Source organism: Sciurus vulgaris, assembly GCF_902686455.1.
Source record: "Sciurus vulgaris genome assembly, chromosome: 8".
In the NCBI taxonomy this organism is placed as follows: Eukaryota; Metazoa; Chordata; class Mammalia; order Rodentia; family Sciuridae; genus Sciurus; species Sciurus vulgaris.
Genome location: NC_136468.1, coordinates 47977163 through 47995310, shown reverse-complemented (window position 1 = coordinate 47995310; position 18148 = coordinate 47977163). Strand labels below are relative to the sequence as shown.

Genomic DNA, 18148 nt, shown 5'->3' with positions numbered 1-18148 from the left:
CCCAACTGCCCACCCTGCTGTTTCATAATATTGAAATTTTAAAAGTCTAGGTCAATTGAAACCCTTCTGTTTGTTTTCAAATGTGTATAACCATGCTTGATTTTACAGACTCCTATTACAAAATTACTACAGGTTTCCAGAAGCACATGTATCAACAACTGAAACAAATTTTGGTTTTTGGCTATTGGTTAGTCAGAGCAAGACCCTGGATCTCCAGCCAGGCACCAGATGTTTTTACTGAGGGGGTGGGGGAAGAGCATTAAGAGCTTTTAAATCTTACATTATTACTTTGATCATATAAGAAATAATGGTGACATTTCATGCTCGGAAATGTGTTGCGGGAGCTTTCCTTCATATCAGCACTATATATTACTGAATGGATCAGTTAATATATAACCAGTTTAAAGGACCTGAAAATGCACTGACAGCCAAGAAGGATATTTTGAAGTTTGAAATGATCCCTATATAAATAGAACGGATCAGCATAACTTTGGGATAAAATTAGCCGACAGTTTGTGGACTCTCCAGCATGTGCCTGTTCGCTTAGTGCTGCTCTCCTGATAAATCACAACAAAGCTTCCAGAGGGAGAGGAGGATGGACAACAACAATGTCCCTCTCACTAAATCTGGAACTGCCAAGTTAGTTAAGAAAAATTTCCTTGAGGCGCTAAAGTCAAATGACTTCGGAAAATTGAAGGCTATTTTAATCCAAAGGCAAATAGATGTGGACACAGTGTTTGAAGTTGAAGATGAGAACATGGTTTTGGCATCTTATAAACAAGGTAAAAATACAGGTATAATTGTAAAGTTGATAGAAAAGAAATTTTTAAAAAATGCACAGCATCAGTGACCTACTCTAAAAAAGTAGTTCTTATTTTTCTTTGTGTTTATTTAAAAAGTATTTCTAATTTTATCTTTTCTTTTTAAACTAGAATGCATATAGGTTGATACATATGTATTTACACCCATGTATATATATGTATGTATATATGTATATGTGTATATGTGTCTATTATCTCTGTGTGTGTGTGTGTGTGTGTATCTTGTATCTTTTTTCTTTCTCCACCCTTTTGCCTAGAATTTGAAATCCTAGACAATCACATTTAGTTATGCACTGTGTGTTTCAAACTTTTCTTTTGACTGTGATGACACAGAACAGAGAAAATATCTTTGGATTATGATTAAGCAAACTATTGAGACCTGATCTAGACAATGTGACTGGTTTGGGGACAGGCTGTTAATTCTCTGTTAACAGCCACTTAAGGATATATCATCTCTGTGTTCATGTGGGTGAAAAAGGGGATTTTCTTCCCCATTTGGAGGGTTAATGAATGTATAAAGCTATGCCACAGTCACCTTGATGATCTTCATCATTTTAATGAGTTTCCATTCAGGCACAAAAGCAGAACACAGAGAAACCAAAAAGTTAACTTTTTTCTCAGACTAAGATAATAGATCAAAATTGTACAAATACTTAATGCAGAAGACCTGCCTTATACAGAGCTAAGGAAAACAAATTAGAAAAGTTTTTTTTTAATCTTACGATTTTCAGGAACCCATGCTTCATAAATTGGAAATAAATTAGCAGGCTGATTCTGATTTTCCAAATCAACTAATTAAAGGTGTGTGTGTGGGGGGGGGACTTGAGTAGTTAGGCCATCTAGTGAGTAGATGGCAAATAAATATCCTGCTCAACATCACTTCTGTTTAAATAAAATAGATGATTAAAATCTTGTGTGTAGCATTTAGAAAGAGAATACTTATTGTTAAAGTTTAAGATGTTTTGTGCTCATAGATAAATGATCAGTTCCATCAGTTTCCAGATACAACTGCTAATGATCCATATTTCCACACTAATTCACTTGTATCTTCTTTTCAGTTCTAAAGAAAGTATGGGATAGTTGAGGTCAATTACTGTGTTTGTGATTTGTACTTTTAGGACTTTATAATAAATTGGCATTGCTTTTGTGTCTGAAAGATAAAGGAGAGGTCTACTTTTTTTCTTTTGGCTGTTGATAGGGACTCTGTAAGAAAGAAAAAAAATTATGTACTAGAATCATAACATAATATAATCATCATAAGATGATTGCTTTCATCTTTTGGCTTTGTTCAATGAAATAGTGTCTGAATGCTCAGTACATTTTAAAGGTATTTTAAAAACTTATATTTGTGCTCAATGTAAAATAACTCAGGTTCAAGCTGGTGGGTAATTTATTTGACCCTGAGTCACACAGACTGCCTTTTCTCATTTCCTGAGCAGCCAAATTACCCAGATCACGCAAAGGTTCTGGGGTTATGAGAAAGGAACTTTGAGATGCTGGCTCTCGGGAAGCAGGGTGTTTTTTTCTGCTGTTTCTAATGGTGTCATCACCCCTGAATGAGAAGAAAATGCATTTTAAATTCTTCTTGTCAATATGAGCAGACTCCTATGGTTCTCATAGAGCGAAATTTTCATTCACACTAATGGGTGTTTTCATAGTGTTAGGACTGTGGGATGTGGCTTTCAATTAGGATTCAGCAATGTACAGCATCTGGGAGAGGAAAGAAACAGTTCCAGTCTTATGTATACCAGGTGGGTGTCTGCATAGAAATAATAGGACTTGCGGTCTTATCTTCAGGATTTATGCAGGAAATCCTTGATATGAGCATGTGTACATGCAGGAGAGTGCAGATATGCTTCCTCTCTGTTTAACATGAGTGTGGGTATAAGACTATTTCTTTAGTCTTCAATCCAGGTAAAAACCTCATCTTTCTTCAAAGTTACTTCAATTTTTTTCCCCCTCACATCCTTGCAGCCTAATGATCAATCCTTTAATATTAAGGTTAAGAATGGAAGTGATAAATAGAATTCTAGATGCTGGTCAAGCAAAGTAGACCTAAGTCGTTCCTGTTAATTTCTTCACTCACAAAGGAATTCTCGGAGAACAGTGTAACTGGTTGGTGAGTTATTGAGTTCTTTTTCCAATGGTTCTAAAGAATAGGACCCATTTCTGTGTGGCCTTGAAGGGTTGTGGCTGGATTAAAGTTTTTGAGATTTTATTAAATAAAAGCAGAAATTCTGAACATTGCCCACTTGAACTGCTACACACTACTCTTTGACTTTTATAAGCACATTTGAAAAGCTCTATGCAGAAGAGTTATAAATGGGCAACTTGATTAGTTTTCACAAAACAGGCAAACCTATGTAACTAGCATCCAGATGAGGAAACAGAACACTACTGTTTACTTTTAAAGGATGAAAACCTTCAGTTTTTAGTTATTTTTGGCATAGTAAGCAATGTGTAAAGTCTGTAACAGATATGCTTTTACATTTTCTTTTGTAGTTCATAATATAATTCCGTATTCAACATTTGATTGTCCTGCAGAAGATGAACAGTGGTACAATCAATTCTTAACCATTTTTATTCCTTTTAGGACATACAATAGCATTTTTCACAGGATTTAAAAAAAATATTAAATTTTATTTCTAAATATAGTACCTATAAGCCAATATGAAATAAGTGTGTAATTTTTGGAAGGGCAACTCAGAACTTTGCTGGCAAAGAAATTAACTTAGGATTTGAATATCATTCTTCCAAATATACACTCTTATCAGTACACCAGTAGTCAAAAGTTGATCTCATGAACAATGTGAATTTTGTGGGGAAGATAGAACAAAGCTATTGGATTTCAAAGAAATCTAGAAAACTGATTTCTGCTTCTACCTCTAGCACTGGGCTTCTCTCATTGAGTATCTTCTATCAGTCTACCAGAGAACAGCTTTAGAATTCAGCCTCCAGATTGTGTATTTAAACTGTGGGTGCCGTGTCTGTGTTTTGCCAGCACCTAATAATGATTCTTTTTTTTTTTTTTTGGTTGTGTTGGGCATTGAACCCCAGGTATCACGCTGCTAGGTAAGTGCTCTACCACTGAGCTACACCCCAGTGCAATAATAGTGATTCTTAAAATGAGAGAGATCTGACTTTATTTTTTCCAAGGTATTTTAAGCTTCATAATCAAAATTTTCAGATATAATCATGTTTTATTAATTAAAAAAAAAAAAAAAAAACACTTGCTCACACTTTGCAAAGCAAACAATAAAAATATGCTGGCTAGCATCTTCTGAGAGCCCTCCCAGGAAATAGAAGAAATTTGGGTCTCAAAAGAAAAAGTAAGAAAGCAAAATATCATTTATCAGATGATCACTTTAAATTAGGAATGACCTATGCTTGAATGAATTCTTAACTCCTGGATGCAATGTATCTGAGTAGTCAAAGTATGTCATGATACTTTCTTGTTTTTTTTTTTTTTTTTTTTTTTTTAAAATGAGCCAAACAGACAGTATTTAGAATGAAAGTAAACTCAGAAGAAATCTCCAGGAAAACTCAGAGGCCCTTTGTATTATTGGTTCCCACTGGTGATGGACAACCTAAAAACCTAAACAAATTTCCATAAAGTTGTTTCCAGTGATTCTCCCAACTATGCATTTTGATTCTCCTTCAGATGTATGAGTTTCAGCTCATTAATGATACAAACAGAATATTATACTTATCTCTTTGGTATGAAATTTCCTAGTCAGCAAGGTTAATCAGAGTCCTTTTATTAATCAGTGTAATGCACTTTAAGTACTTCATTTATGGCCCACAGCTTCTGGTTCCTTGGTTGGTAGTCATATTTTTAATTAAAATAACCAATGAATGATTTTACTTGAAAACTTTCTGGCAGGTACTCTATCTACTAAGTAGCAAGTGCTGTCCAAATATCATGAAGGCTCTTATTTTCACTCCTCTGATGAATAATCTCTTTTCCTCTTTGCCAGAAATCTACTTTCCTGCATCCCTATTACTATCATAGGGTTCTTTTCCCTGTTTAGATTTTTTTATTTAAAATTTTTTAATTTTAATTTTGCTTTAAATATATATACATATTTAAAATTTTGTATTTCAAGCTTGCTTTCCCAACCTTGTCTGAAGGAACTCTGAGAACTTTTCAGAATATATTACTATTAAAAAATAGCCAATGGGGGCTGGAATTGTGGCTCAGTGGTAGAGCGCTTGCCTAGCAAGTGTGAGACACTGGGTTTGATTCTCAGCACCACATATAAATAAATGAATAAAATAAAGGTTTATCAACATCTAAAAAACTGCTAAGAAAGAAAGAGAGAAAGAATGAAAGAAAGAAAGAAAGAAAGAAAAGAAGGAAAAAGAAATAGCCAAGAAGTTGGGCACGGTGTTGCACATCTGTAATCCCAATGACTTTGGAGGCTGAGGCAGGAGGATTGCAAGTTCCAGTTCTGTCTGGGCAACTTAATGAGAACCTGCTTCAAAAAAAAAATTAAAAACCTGCTACAAATTAAAAGATAACAAGGACTGAGGATGTAGCTCAGTGGTAGTGTGCTCCTTGATTCAATACCCAGTTTAAAAAAAAAAAAAAAGGCAAGAATTTTGCTTCAGTCTATAATCCTCCAGGACTGTGTAAATAAGTGGACACAGGCAGAGCAAATGTCTGCTAATCCAGCCACGAGCAGCGTGTGACCTTTGGCTGTATCGCAGAGGCTTCTAGAGTGCGGGGTTCATTTCGCTCAGATAACATTATCGTTGATAACTGCGGCAGAGCTTAGCTGAAGTTTTACTGGAGTTATGAGCATCCTGCCCAAATACTGGAGCAGAACCAGTTCTCTCTTCCAAGGTGTCTGAAACACTCCACTCCTTGCCATATTTCCCGAGGTAGGGGGCTCTGTGCCCAGTCATGCAGGCATCTTTCTTTTATTTCAGATTTAAATTAAACTTGCACACACATGCTGGCACATGCGCACTCAGAGGATTAGTCTGCATATTTTTGTGCCAGGGGAAAACTTCTAACATTCCTTAGAACTTTCAGCTACAAGTGATGTTGGTTTGGAGGTGAACTGTATGTAGCCTCCAAATCACAGATTTTTGGGGAGACAGAGTTTGAGAATTTGAGTCTGTTGATACTAGTTATGTGAACACGGGCACATCTTACTGATTAACCTCTTCCAGACTAATTGTCTTCATGTGTAAAATGGAGGCTTTGCCAAGACCTTCTCTGATCTTTTATGTTATGAAGGGGAAATTATGGGAGCCCTCGGTGGGATTTGTACATGGGGGCGAATATGTATTTCCCTTCCCTGGCTTCTTTTCCGTTGAGCCCCTTGCTGAAGCCAAGCTCTTCTGAAAGGAGCTGTCACTGTGCAGAGAGGGAAGATATGAGATGGAGTGTTGGTGGTTTGCAGCAGAGGGAGGCAGCAGCTTCTTCACCCCCACCGGCCCTGCTGGCTTTGTCTCCTGCTGGCTTTGTCTCCCGCTTGCTGCCCACCCCTGTCCTTTGTGCAGTCTGAGCACACAGAGAAAGGGCAGCACGGCATCTGCAGAGGTGAACAGAGGGGGGCCTTTGAAAGACAAACACTAAGAATAAATCACATTCTAGGTTTCAAAGTCCTCGGAAAATTCTGTTGGGAGAAAAAGGGAGAGTATAAAAAATGAATCTGCCTGATTACTGTGTTTCCAGCATGCTGTTGACTATTGGAGGGTTTATTTTGGAGGACAGATTTTGATCTCTTGCCTCATCAGCTTGCATACAAGCATGCCAATAGGCTTAGCGTCATCTGTGTTTTTTTCCTCTTTCGACATTTTTTTTTTTAATTGGTGCATTATAGTTGTATATATTGGTGGGATTGTTTGCTACACTTTCATACATGCACACAATATAACAATATAATCTGTGGTTTTGAAGATACTTTTACCTTGGGTTTGGTCCTCCCTAAGAGTAGGTGTACTTATTTCCACACTTGTTACACAGTGTGACCTGGGACTCCAGCTTCATTTTAAGGTAGTGACTGTACGTGGGTGGCCCCTTAGCTAAGGGCTTCCCTTTTCTCTGCCCAGAGCAGCAGGCTTCCCTGTTCTGCTCTGGGCTGAATTGTCCAGAAGCCCCTCTGAGCACACTGCCACCTACATTCTGCAACAGAGCTTCAGGATACCCACTAGCATACCCTGAGACGTAGCTTATGTGTGTTTATTCCCCTTTCTCCCTGCCAGCTCCCCGTGAATAGTAGCCAAGTGGCCTTGTTGTCCCCCATCTTTGCAATTTTTATCTAGGAGAGGCGAGTTATAGGCACAATGCCATTCTGGGAGTTGGATGAATTCAGGGTCTGGTGGTCTGTGAGTCTGATTTGCCAGTTAATGGTTATGATTACAGGAGACTCAGATGAAACTGACTGAGAAGCCAAGGATGACTGATTCATGTAATAAACAGGCAGGATAAATTCTCTAGGTGCTACTGGGAATTTAGGAGAAAGAAAAAAAAAATCAGCAAGCAAATTCATTTCCATATCTGAGATGTGACATATTATAGATGAATTCAGGATCTTCTTCCTTTCTTTGTGATTGGTAAAACAGGCTTGGAGTTAAACCTACCCTGCTTCCACAAAGACAAAGACAGATGAAAACTGCACTGCAGATATTCTGAGTCCACAAGCTTGGGTTGAGGCAGGCAACTTACGGCTTTAGCAAGCTGAAAAAGTGGCAGTTTTCTCATCTGGAAAATGAAAGGCTTGGACTGGATCATCTTCCCTTCAGCGTTAACATTCTGCCTTTCTTTGATTTTACATCAAAATGGTGTTTTCTTAATCAGTTCTCTGCTGCTTCCTTTCCCAGATCATTTTTCTTCCCCTTGCAGAAGCAGGCGTGAGTTTCCCATCGGTTGCAGCGTGGAGCTGCCTAAGCTCTGCTGTTAATCAGCAGGGAAAACATACCCACCCTAGTGTGCAGATCTGGAACCAGCTTCTCTCCAAGACAGTTAGAGAAAGTTGTCTTTGTATTTTGCTCATTGAGGAAATTTGAGTATTAAAATGATTTAAATATTGCTTTTAATGTAATTTATTCATTCTCAAAAGCAGGTTGCATACCATATAGCATAAGAACTCTGCTTGGAACATAGATTCAATACACATAAATAAATAGAAATATATAAGCAAGTGTATAAGTGAACACACACACACACATACACACACACCCCTATATTATATGCGTATCTATGTATGCACACACAGTAGAGGCATGATAGGCTCAGACTATCTGTGATACTGTGAATTTTGGGACACACGATTTTGCCAGGGAAAGGCCATATCACCAAATATCTCCTTCTCAGTGTTTAGAATCTCAAATTAGTGTCTCAGAACTCAGTTCTATTGGCTGAATACAGATTTCTACATAAATTCAGATAATCCTGAGGGATTACACTTCAATCCTCAGTCCATTATTAGACTTAGTACAAAATAAATGGAATTATTTTGAAAAGGCATATTTGGGTATGGGGACACATGGGACAGAAAGAAAGCAAGATGACCCTAGAATTTTGAATGGGTTGAAAAAGGGATTAATTGTGTGTGTGTGTGTGTGTGTGTGTGTGTGTGTGTCTAGGTTAAAGGGTAGGCTGCAGAAAGACAAACTTCAGGTAAGTTCATTCATCCTGTGGAATTAACCATCATCGTTCATGATCCTATAAATGGCTGCTTTAAAATCCTCCCCTGCTGAACAGAAAGGTAATAGTTTAATTTTACTAATTAAAAAAAAAGTAATTCAGAAGATACTAAGTTTAAAAGTGACAAAGGGGGCATTTGTCTCAAATACATCATACATCTATGTCCTTGTCCCCGAGGCCCCCGATTCTTGGAAGCCACCATTATAAACATTTTCTTGTTCTAGTATATAAAGTATATTTGCATATGAGAGCATAGGATAAGATAGCTTGACATCTATCCATTTCAGTGTACTTAGATTGCCCAATTCTTTTTAACAACTGTATAGTATTTAGTTGTATAGATGCACTATAATTTATTTAAACAGATTTCTATTGATGAACAATGGATTTTTTAAAAGGTTGTTTAACTATTAGAAACAATGCTGTAGTGTATGCATAATCTTATACATAATGCAAACTTGTCAAGATTCATGACTGTCAAAATCACCTTTTACAGAGTGTAATGCAAATGATTTCTTGGAGTTGAGCAGAACAATGTGCCCCTTCAGGGCATTTCACACATGAGCGAATATGCTTGTAGGAAAAGTATCCAAAAGCAATACCTATGTAATATTTTTTGCTTAAACGATAGAATTTTAGTATCTCATCACCAGGTTCACTTTTAGTGTGGTCATCATCCTCGGAGTGCCTGCTAGTTGCTTGTCGCTTCTTGCGAAGGTTGATGCCCAGAAGTTATCACACTATTCTAGAGTTTTTCTGACTTCATTTAATCAGGGAGAACACCAGTTTTAGTTCTCTTTTCTAGGCTCTGCACTTTTATTAATGTGGCACCTCCATCCCACTGTTGGCTCATTTGAGCTCACTGTCAACTCAAATCCTGAGGTCTTTTCTCAAATATATCACCATTAAACCATATTCTGCTAACCTCCTACTTGTCAGTGGAATTTTTATAGCCTCAAAGCAAACTTTTGACTTATCCATGTTAAAATTTATTTTGTTGTTTCCGCCCTCAAGCCTCCACTAGGCTGTTGAGCTATCTTTACATCTTCATCTTGTCATCAATATTTCATCTTTCTCTACCTATTTCCCATTCCTCATTCACAGTGAGTTCAAATGCTGTGGCTGTAGGTATTGACAGAAGAAGGTTTATAAAGTCGACATTTAACAATGATGTCAAATATGGCAATTCTTGAAGACTTGTAGAAAAAGACAGGGAGGGAGAGAGAGAGGGAGGATGTTTTAATAACTAATGGGATAATTTTATTTAAGATCTCAGTTCTAGAGCTATTCATCTCCTGATCCATTAATTTGTGTATAGCTCTTGTGGGTACAGTTAACTATGTAACATATCTAGCTTTCCTGTTTATTTAGGCTGCCAGGAAGCTCCAAGACAAATTTGCAACGCAGATCTCTTGCTCAAGTACATAGTTCCTACCTTACTCTTGAACTCTTCTTATTTTTCTTTTCATCTATTTTTGATATCATTTTAAAAAATCTTGTATTGTGTAAAAAATTGTAATTTACCTTAAATTCTCCTTTGGAAAGAGATATTGTATAAACCAAAGGCAGGCATGTAAAAATCTCGAAGTGATTTTCTAATTTTTAAATTTTTTTCAGCACTAATGAAGGAACCCAGAGCTTGCACATGCTGGTCAATTACTCTATCCCCAGCCCTTGATGTCACAGAGCTTTTAAAAATATTAAACCCAATCACACTTTGGACTGACAATAATAATAAGTATAAGGAAAAAGAATTGGGATAGAGTAAAAATTATGATTGTGAACTTACAGCTTTGAAATTGTTCAAGATGAACTCTCAATGATTGGGAGTTAAAATTCCTGAAAAGTCTCATGTATCTCACTATGTAAAATAAAATACAGTCACATAAATGAAGATCTTAAATTGAAATACCTTTGAAATCTAGGAAGGTACAGTAAATAAAGGAACAAGATAATAGAAACTGTAAAGACAGTTCTTACTTGAACTGGAAAAAGTCTGACCTATTTACAGGCATCTAAAAATGTTACTGAATGAAACATTGGTCGACTCACTATCTATTAATCTAAAATCACTGAGTCATTTTTCCCCTTGATTTTATAAACATGAGGAAAAAAACTCTTATGAGATAGGGAGAAATCCTAGGTCAAAAAGTTAACACTATCCTTCCTTTTCTCTTTCAGGTTATTGGTTGCCTAGTTATAAGTTAAAGTCGTCCTGGGCAACAGGTCTGCACCTGTCTGTCCTGTTTGGTCATGTGGAATGTCTTCTGGTGCTCTTGGACCACAATGCCACCATCAACTGTAGACCCAATGGAAAAACTCCGCTTCACGTGGCTTGTGAAATGGCCAACCTGGACTGCGTGAAGATCCTCTGCGACCGGGGAGCAAAGCTCAATTGCTACTCCCTGAGCGGACACACGGCTTTGCACTTTTGTACGACTCCGAGCTCCATTCTCTGTGCCAAGCAGTTGGTATGGAGAGGTAAGCTTTTCTGGGTGGCAGGCTTTATCGTCTGAGACTTGGTGATCCCTCCTTACTTTGGGCAGCATAGTAGGCATCTCAATGCCTTAAGCCTAGCTTAGGAGCCGTAAAATAAACATACACATGTATTTATAGGGTTCTTTTAGCCAAGGTCATCCAAGTGATGATCACTTTGCAATCTTACTATTTTTTAAGTGTAGGAAGCACATCAATTTACTCATTTCCTTAACAAATATTTATTCTGCTCCTACTATGCATGTAATGTATTTTGGGAGCGGAATTGATGGAATTCGGAGATGGATTAGATGTGGGTGTTGGGGGGGTGAAGGAAAAGGAAGTTCCAAGTATCATCACTAGGTCTCTGGTTTCAGAAAATGGGCAGATATTAATGCTATTTTTTGAGATGGAGAAACTTGAGAAAGAAGCATGAATGGCGGGATGATTTTTAAATTAACTTTTTAAGAGTCAGGTTAAGAGAGGTGTAATTGGCACACAGTAAGATTCACTCCATTTTGAGAAGCACCATTTTTGTGACACCATTACCACATTCACCTTAAAAAGTTCCTTGATGCCTTCGTATTTATTCCAGCCCCATCAACCACTGATCTGTCTTCTGTCCCTATAGTCTTGCCTTTTTAGAATGTCCTAAAAGTTAAATTATATGATGTCTACGCCTTTGATCTGGTTCCTCCCACTTATTATAATGTGTGGAGATTCATCCACGTGGGTGACTGCATGAACCCGGAAGTCAGACCTTTTAATCTCTGAGGAATATCCCACAGTATGCATGTAATGCAGTTTATTCAGTCCCCAGTAGAGGGACATTTGGAATATTCCTACGGCTTCAGTTTTGAAAAAATGCTGATATAGATATTTATATGCAAATTCCTAGGTGGACATGTTTTCTTTTGGATAAATACTAAGAAGTCATACAGTAAATTCCTAAGAAATGGCCATGCTGTTTTCCTAAGTGATTATACCATTTTATATCTCTACCAGCAATATGAGAAAATTCCGTATCTCCCTATCTTTGTCAAAAGTTGACATTAGTCATTTAAAAAAATTGTTAACATCCTTATAAGTATAAATTGGTATCTCATTGTGGTTTTAATTTGAAATTCTCTAATGACTAAGGACGCTAAGTATGTTTTCATGTATTTATTTGCTCACAGTACATTCACTTTGGTAAACTGTCTATGCCCATCTTTTACTCCTTTTTTTAAAAAATATATTGTTTGATTTCTTTTTGCAGATTTGAGAAAAGTCTTCACATATTCTGGATACTAGTCCTTTGTCAAGTGTAATTAGTTTCACATATTTTTATTTATTCTTTGGCTTTCCTTTTCATTTTCCTAGCAGTGTCTTTCAAAGAGCAGAAATATTTAATTTTGATAAAGTTAATTTACCTTTTTTTTCCTCTTATGATTTATGCCTTTTGTGTCCTATCTAAGAAATCTTTGCCTATATCAGGTAATATTTTCTCCTATATTCTCTCCTAGAAGTTTTACAATTTTAGCTTTTTTTCTTAGGGCAAGGATTTATTTTGAGTTAATTTTTATAGATAGTATGAGGTATGAAATGAAGTTCATCCTTGATTTTTTACATGAATGTCCAATTGTTTCAGCACCATTTGTTAAAAAGACCATTTTATCATTACTGAATTGCCTTGGTATTTTTATCAAAAATCAATTGGTCATAAATGTATGGGCTTATTTGTGGACTTTAGCCTATTCCATTGATCTATATGTCTATTTTTTTATAGTGCTCCACTGATTTGATTGCTGCAGCTTTATATTAAGTCAGGTAAAGTTCTCCTAGATTGGCTTTATACATGAGAAGTTTCAGATCTCTTTGAGACTTCAAAGTGATTAAGTCAAGAATACTTTTGATATAAAAGTATGGATTTCAAAAGAAAACTCTGGACTAAAGCTACAACTTTCAGAATTGTTGGCCTATAGATTGCATTTGAAACCACAAAAATCAATAAAACCACCTGGGTAAGCAGTATTCAGAGAGCAAAGAGAAGCTAAGGCAAAGCCCCCTCAAATTCTGACTTTGGGTCTTCAGAAGGATAGGGAGGAGTCATCAGAGTATGACTCATAAGAGAAGTTGGAGAAACCTAAAACTGTGTTTTGACAACACAGAGTCTAAGAAAGAGGTAGATTCTAGAAGCAGAGAGTGGCTAGCTATATTTATGGCTATCAAAGTTTAATGAGATTTTCCTAAACTAGGTAGCCAAGTTATCACTGATAAAAACAATTTTGGTGAATTGGTAGAGAAGCCAGATGAGCACAGTGTGAATGGAGTTAGATGAGAGATGGTATATGTATGCAATTGCTAAAAGAAGATTGGCTGCAAAAGTGAGAATAAATACAGTGATTTTTGTAGAAAAAAGTGGGATAGCACTCACAGAATATTACCCATAGTTGGAGATAAAAGGGAAAGGACTCAGAAAGAAAACAGTTCAAGGTGCATACAATAGGGTTACTGAAAGGTTCCAATCTTCAGGAAGTTGAAATGGGGTGAAATCCAGACATGTCCTCTTTTTTTTTTTTTTTTTTTTAGCAGGGATTGAACCCAGGGGCACTTAACCACTGAGTCACATCTCCAGTCCTTTTTATATTTTATTCTAAAACAGGGTCTTACTAAGTTGCTTAGGACCTCGCTAAGTTGCTGAAACTGACTTGGTACTAGAGATCCTCCTGCCTCAGCCTCCTGAGCCACTAGGATTACAGACATGTGCCACCATGTCTGTCTCACATCCTCATTTTTAAGAAGTGGGCCAAAGCAAAATATGGGTTTTGATGCCAGGGTCTTTATGGATTTGGTGATGGTAAGATGAGGGAGTCCATAGCGAATGACTTTTTTCTCCCAATGTCTAAGTCAAAGTCATCAGTCAGAAGAGAGAGTGTTGAGTGGGTGGGATTTTGATGAGAGTGGGAAAGGAATTGAAAGACATGGAAAAAAAAACAGAACAAGTTTACTCAAGAAATGTGGTAGGACTGCAGGGCTCATAAAAGATAGCATGGTCTTCTCAGCATATGGGAGTGAGGGGAAAACCCAGCCCAGTCCCTCCTTCTTGCCTGCCCTAGGAGGAGGGGTCTGGCACAGAGACACAAAGGAGAACCATTCCATGTGGTTACCTACCTCTTTAAAAAAATTTTTTTTTAGTTGTTGATGGACCTTTATTTTATTTATTTATGTGTAGTGCTGAGAATCGAACCCAGGGCCTCACATATACTAGGCAAGTGCTCTACCGCTGAGCCACATCCCCAGGTCCCACCTCCACTTTTCATCTTTACTTATTCCTTTCTTTTTAGATTTAGTTTCTATTTTTATTTGTACGTTCATTAGTTTAAAATTTTTATTTTTTAGATTTTTAGAAGATTAAGAAATTATACATTTGCTTAATGATTAACTTAAAAAGAAACTTTTGTAGAGGGAACATTTGCTTTTGTAGAGGGAACGTGTACCTTCAGCAACATGTAAAGGTAAAACCTGATGTTATTCGCCACGGTCATCCTGTCGTTCATCAGAGCTCCAAAACATACATACTCATGGCGCAGTACTGAAGCTTTGCTAAATTTCCATGCTGCTGCCTTTTCATGTGACTTCCTCCAGTACAAAGGACAGAGTGGCCAGCCCTTGCACTCCTAGAAGTCTTCACCCTTCCCATCTCTTCTGTCCCTGTCAACCTGGGGAGATTCCCTAGAGATCACAAGTAGAGCGGTGTGGGGAACTCGGCTCCACTTCCTCTAGGCTGACTCTAAAGAATTAGGCTCATGGAAATCAGGGTGAGGCCGTGAAAGTTGGACTTGTTCTTTAGAGCCCTGGCATCAAAGGCTGAATCCACGCAGAAAATATAGAAAAATTAGAGAGCAAAGGTGTTCAACTTCTGTGTGGCAAACATCTTAAAATTAAAAGACAGTCATCAGACTGGGGAGCGTGCTTGAGACTATATGAGAAAGGGGCTATTATCCTTTTATTTATTTATTTTAAAAAATTGTTCTAATTAGTTTTATATGACAGCAGAATGCACTTTGACATATCATAACTAAATGGAGTATAATTTCTCATTCTTCTGGTTGTACATGATATAGGATCACACCGGTGGTATAGTCATAAGTATACATAGGGTGATCATGTTCGGTTCATTCTCCTATCCTTAACACACACACACAAAATCTTAAAGAAAATCAACAAAGAGAAAAGGAAAAGAACAATGAATTGTGAAAGAAGAGGGGGAAAAAGCAAAAACAAAACCAACAATAAACAAACAAAAAACTCCAAAAAACAAAAAGCAAAAGTAAAAAACAAAAAACAAAAAAAAACCCGAAAGTCATATAAACAAGAACTAATGATATGAATATAACATAACGACCACTTTTGTTGGTAATCAATAAAATACCAAAGAAAGTAACACTTAGAAGAAGAGCCTTCAGAATAATGCACTTATATTATGTTTTATATTTTTGTATTAGAAGTTTTTATCGGTTAAGGAAATCATTTAAAATATACCACAATTTAAGCTGGTGTGGTGGTACATGCCTATAATTCCAGTTGCTCGGGAGGGTAAGACAGGAGATCACAAGTTCAAAGCCAGTCTCAGAAACTTAGTGAGACCCTAAGCTACTTAGGAAGCCCTTTCTTCAAAATAAAAAAAAAAAAAAAAAAGTAAATAAAAAGGACTGGGGATGTGACTTAGTAGCTAAGTGCCCCTGGGTTCAATTCCCAACATAAAAAAAAAAAAAAAAAAAAAAAAAAAAAAAAAAACATGGTAAATAAGAGTTAATAAGAAAACAAAATTATGAATCAGGTAAGTGGGAAAGTCTTTCCCACTTTATGGGTGGAGAAATAAAAGGAGAAGGTAAGGGGCTGGCGGTATAGCTCAGTTGGTAGAGTGCTTGCCTCGCAAGCATAAGGCCCTGGGTTCAATCCCCAGCACTGCAAAAAAAAAAAAAAAAAAAAAAGAATACAATAAAAGGAGAAGGTAAGAACCTGCAGGTAGGTCTTGTCCTCTGGATGCCTGAGGCTTTTGCATCACTGTCTTAGTATTTGTATGTCTTCAGCCTTTTGAACAGTATATGGGTCCTACTGACCTGGGAGTAGCTCCAGGAGCCCTGAGTACGTAGAATGGACCCACTGTCATCTAATTAATGGAAACTGTTATGTTCCTGGTTAATGAAATGCTGCTCTTGGTCAGTTTCTTTCCTCCAGGTCTCTGGGGATATAGCTGAGGGCTGAATTCTTGCTCTCTGGATCATGCAGTAAGCATTTGGGGGGAGAAGTCACATATATCACTTCGTGGCTGGACAGAGGGAATTGAGACAGCACACAGACAAGGAAAATAAGTCAGGGTAACATTAAACTCGGGACCAGAGCAGTCCATTAGGGAAGAACCAATGCCATGGCAACTGAAAACCGATGTAATTTCATTTGCTATTTAATGGGCTCTTTGTGGAAAGGCTAATTGAGTCCAAAAAATTGCATGCAATTTTCTCTTAAAGGATTTTCCCCTGTTTTTCAGTGTTGCACAGCTCGCTTTGTCCCCGTGCTGGATTTTGTCTGCTATTTTTCTGTTTGCCTTTCTACTTAATGCCTCCCATCTCTGGCCTTTGTTTCCTTTGGTATTAGTATAATAGTGTTCATCAGTTGAGAGGGCTTATTTACCTCCGTGAAAACGTCCTCTCCCTGCATCCAGCATTTCCCTACGAATAAAGAGTCAGGTCAGGTTTGGCTGGCTGCAAAGCAGCATATTATTTCTACCTATTCTCTTTCGTAAGAGGAAAATGAAAGCTGCTTGCTTTGCTCTGCATGAAGCAAATCCTGACAGTAGGAGGAAAATTTGTTACTGCAGGAAAGCCATAAAAATTCAAATGTTTTCTAGCAGAATGTAGCATGAGGGCAATGTAAAGAAGACTGTCCCTGGCTACTTAGTGTGACAGTGACACAAGTCACCCACATGTTAGGAATTCTTTGTTCCACAAAGTGGAACTTGCTGGACAGATGCCGCTCACATCGCCCCATTGCCTTCCGGTTTCCCATCGCTTGTGTTGTACATCATAACAGCACAAATCTGACCATCGTAGTCATTTACAAACCACCCGAAGATTTCTGCTATATCTGCTATATTGTTAGTATCACCTATACAATATGAATTTAATTTTTCTTTAAGTTGATATGACTTATTAAAATTAATTTGAGAAGAAACTTGATATCACTATAAGGAAATGAAAATGCAAATCCCTTGCCATACACCAAAAGGAACAGTAACAGGAAGTGATGGGCAAAGGAATTCTTGACCTACACCTGCTTAAAAACACTTCTCTCAAGTGTCGGAGAATGACTCTAAAAAGCCTCTCTTCTGGTCGCTGGTCTCTCCAATAATTCTGTCTTAAAGAGAACTTGAATTAGTTTGCAGGTCCTTTCTCACATCCAGTTAGACGGAAGTTCCTCCAGCCCCATGTGTCCCATGTGAAAATCATTCCACACTTTATATCCCACAGATTTAAACAGGGCCATGTAAAGCCCACAGTCTATTTGGTAGAGGAATTTTAGAAGCATCGCCTTAAGAATCAGGACTGGAACAAGGTTGCTGTTCTCACCACCTTTCTTCAGCCTTGTCCTGGAGGTCCTAGACTGCATAGAGACAAAAGAAAAATAAATAATGTATGAAGACCGGAAAGAAGGAAGCAAACTGCCATTATTTCATACAATGTTTGTCTACACAGAAAACTCAAGAAAATCTACCACCAAATGGTTCATTAGAATGAGTTCAGCAGAGGTACTGCATTTCAGATCAATATACAAAAATCAATTGCATTTCTATATAACAGAACCAAGCAGTTAGAAACTTTAAGGTATGCAATGATATATTTGTCATATGACATGAAATCTAAGGGACCTAGAAAATGTATTCAATAAAAGAGATGAAAGAGATATAAAATTGTTTGACAGATATTAACAAGACTCCATATTCAAGGTTTATTATGACAAATAAACCTGAGACAACCCTTTTCCTTCTTTGATTTGATTTGCTGGACATTTAGCTTCATATTGCTAAATAAACGCCATTTATTTATATAAAAATTGAAAAGAATAACTAGCAATATAAGCAGTTTTGTGGCAATTGACTGATTTGGACCTGGCTCAGTTTCCTCCATCTGTGGCCCCCACCTGCACCGCT

General features: G+C 37.3%; 1 protein-coding gene across 1 annotated transcript in view; it reads left to right on the top strand.

The window, feature by feature from the left end:
• Positions 1 to 514: 514 nt before the first annotated feature.
• The window catches only part of ASB4 (ankyrin repeat and SOCS box containing 4), a 59586-nt gene continuing 41952 nt past the window's right edge, over positions 515 to 18148 (top strand). The window contains exons 1-2 of the mRNA XM_079152236.1: positions 515 to 782; positions 10663 to 10962. Coding sequence (XP_079008362.1) covers positions 596 to 782; positions 10663 to 10962 — 487 coding nt within the window. The 5' untranslated portion in view covers positions 515 to 595. The remainder of the gene's footprint in view (positions 783 to 10662; positions 10963 to 18148) is intronic.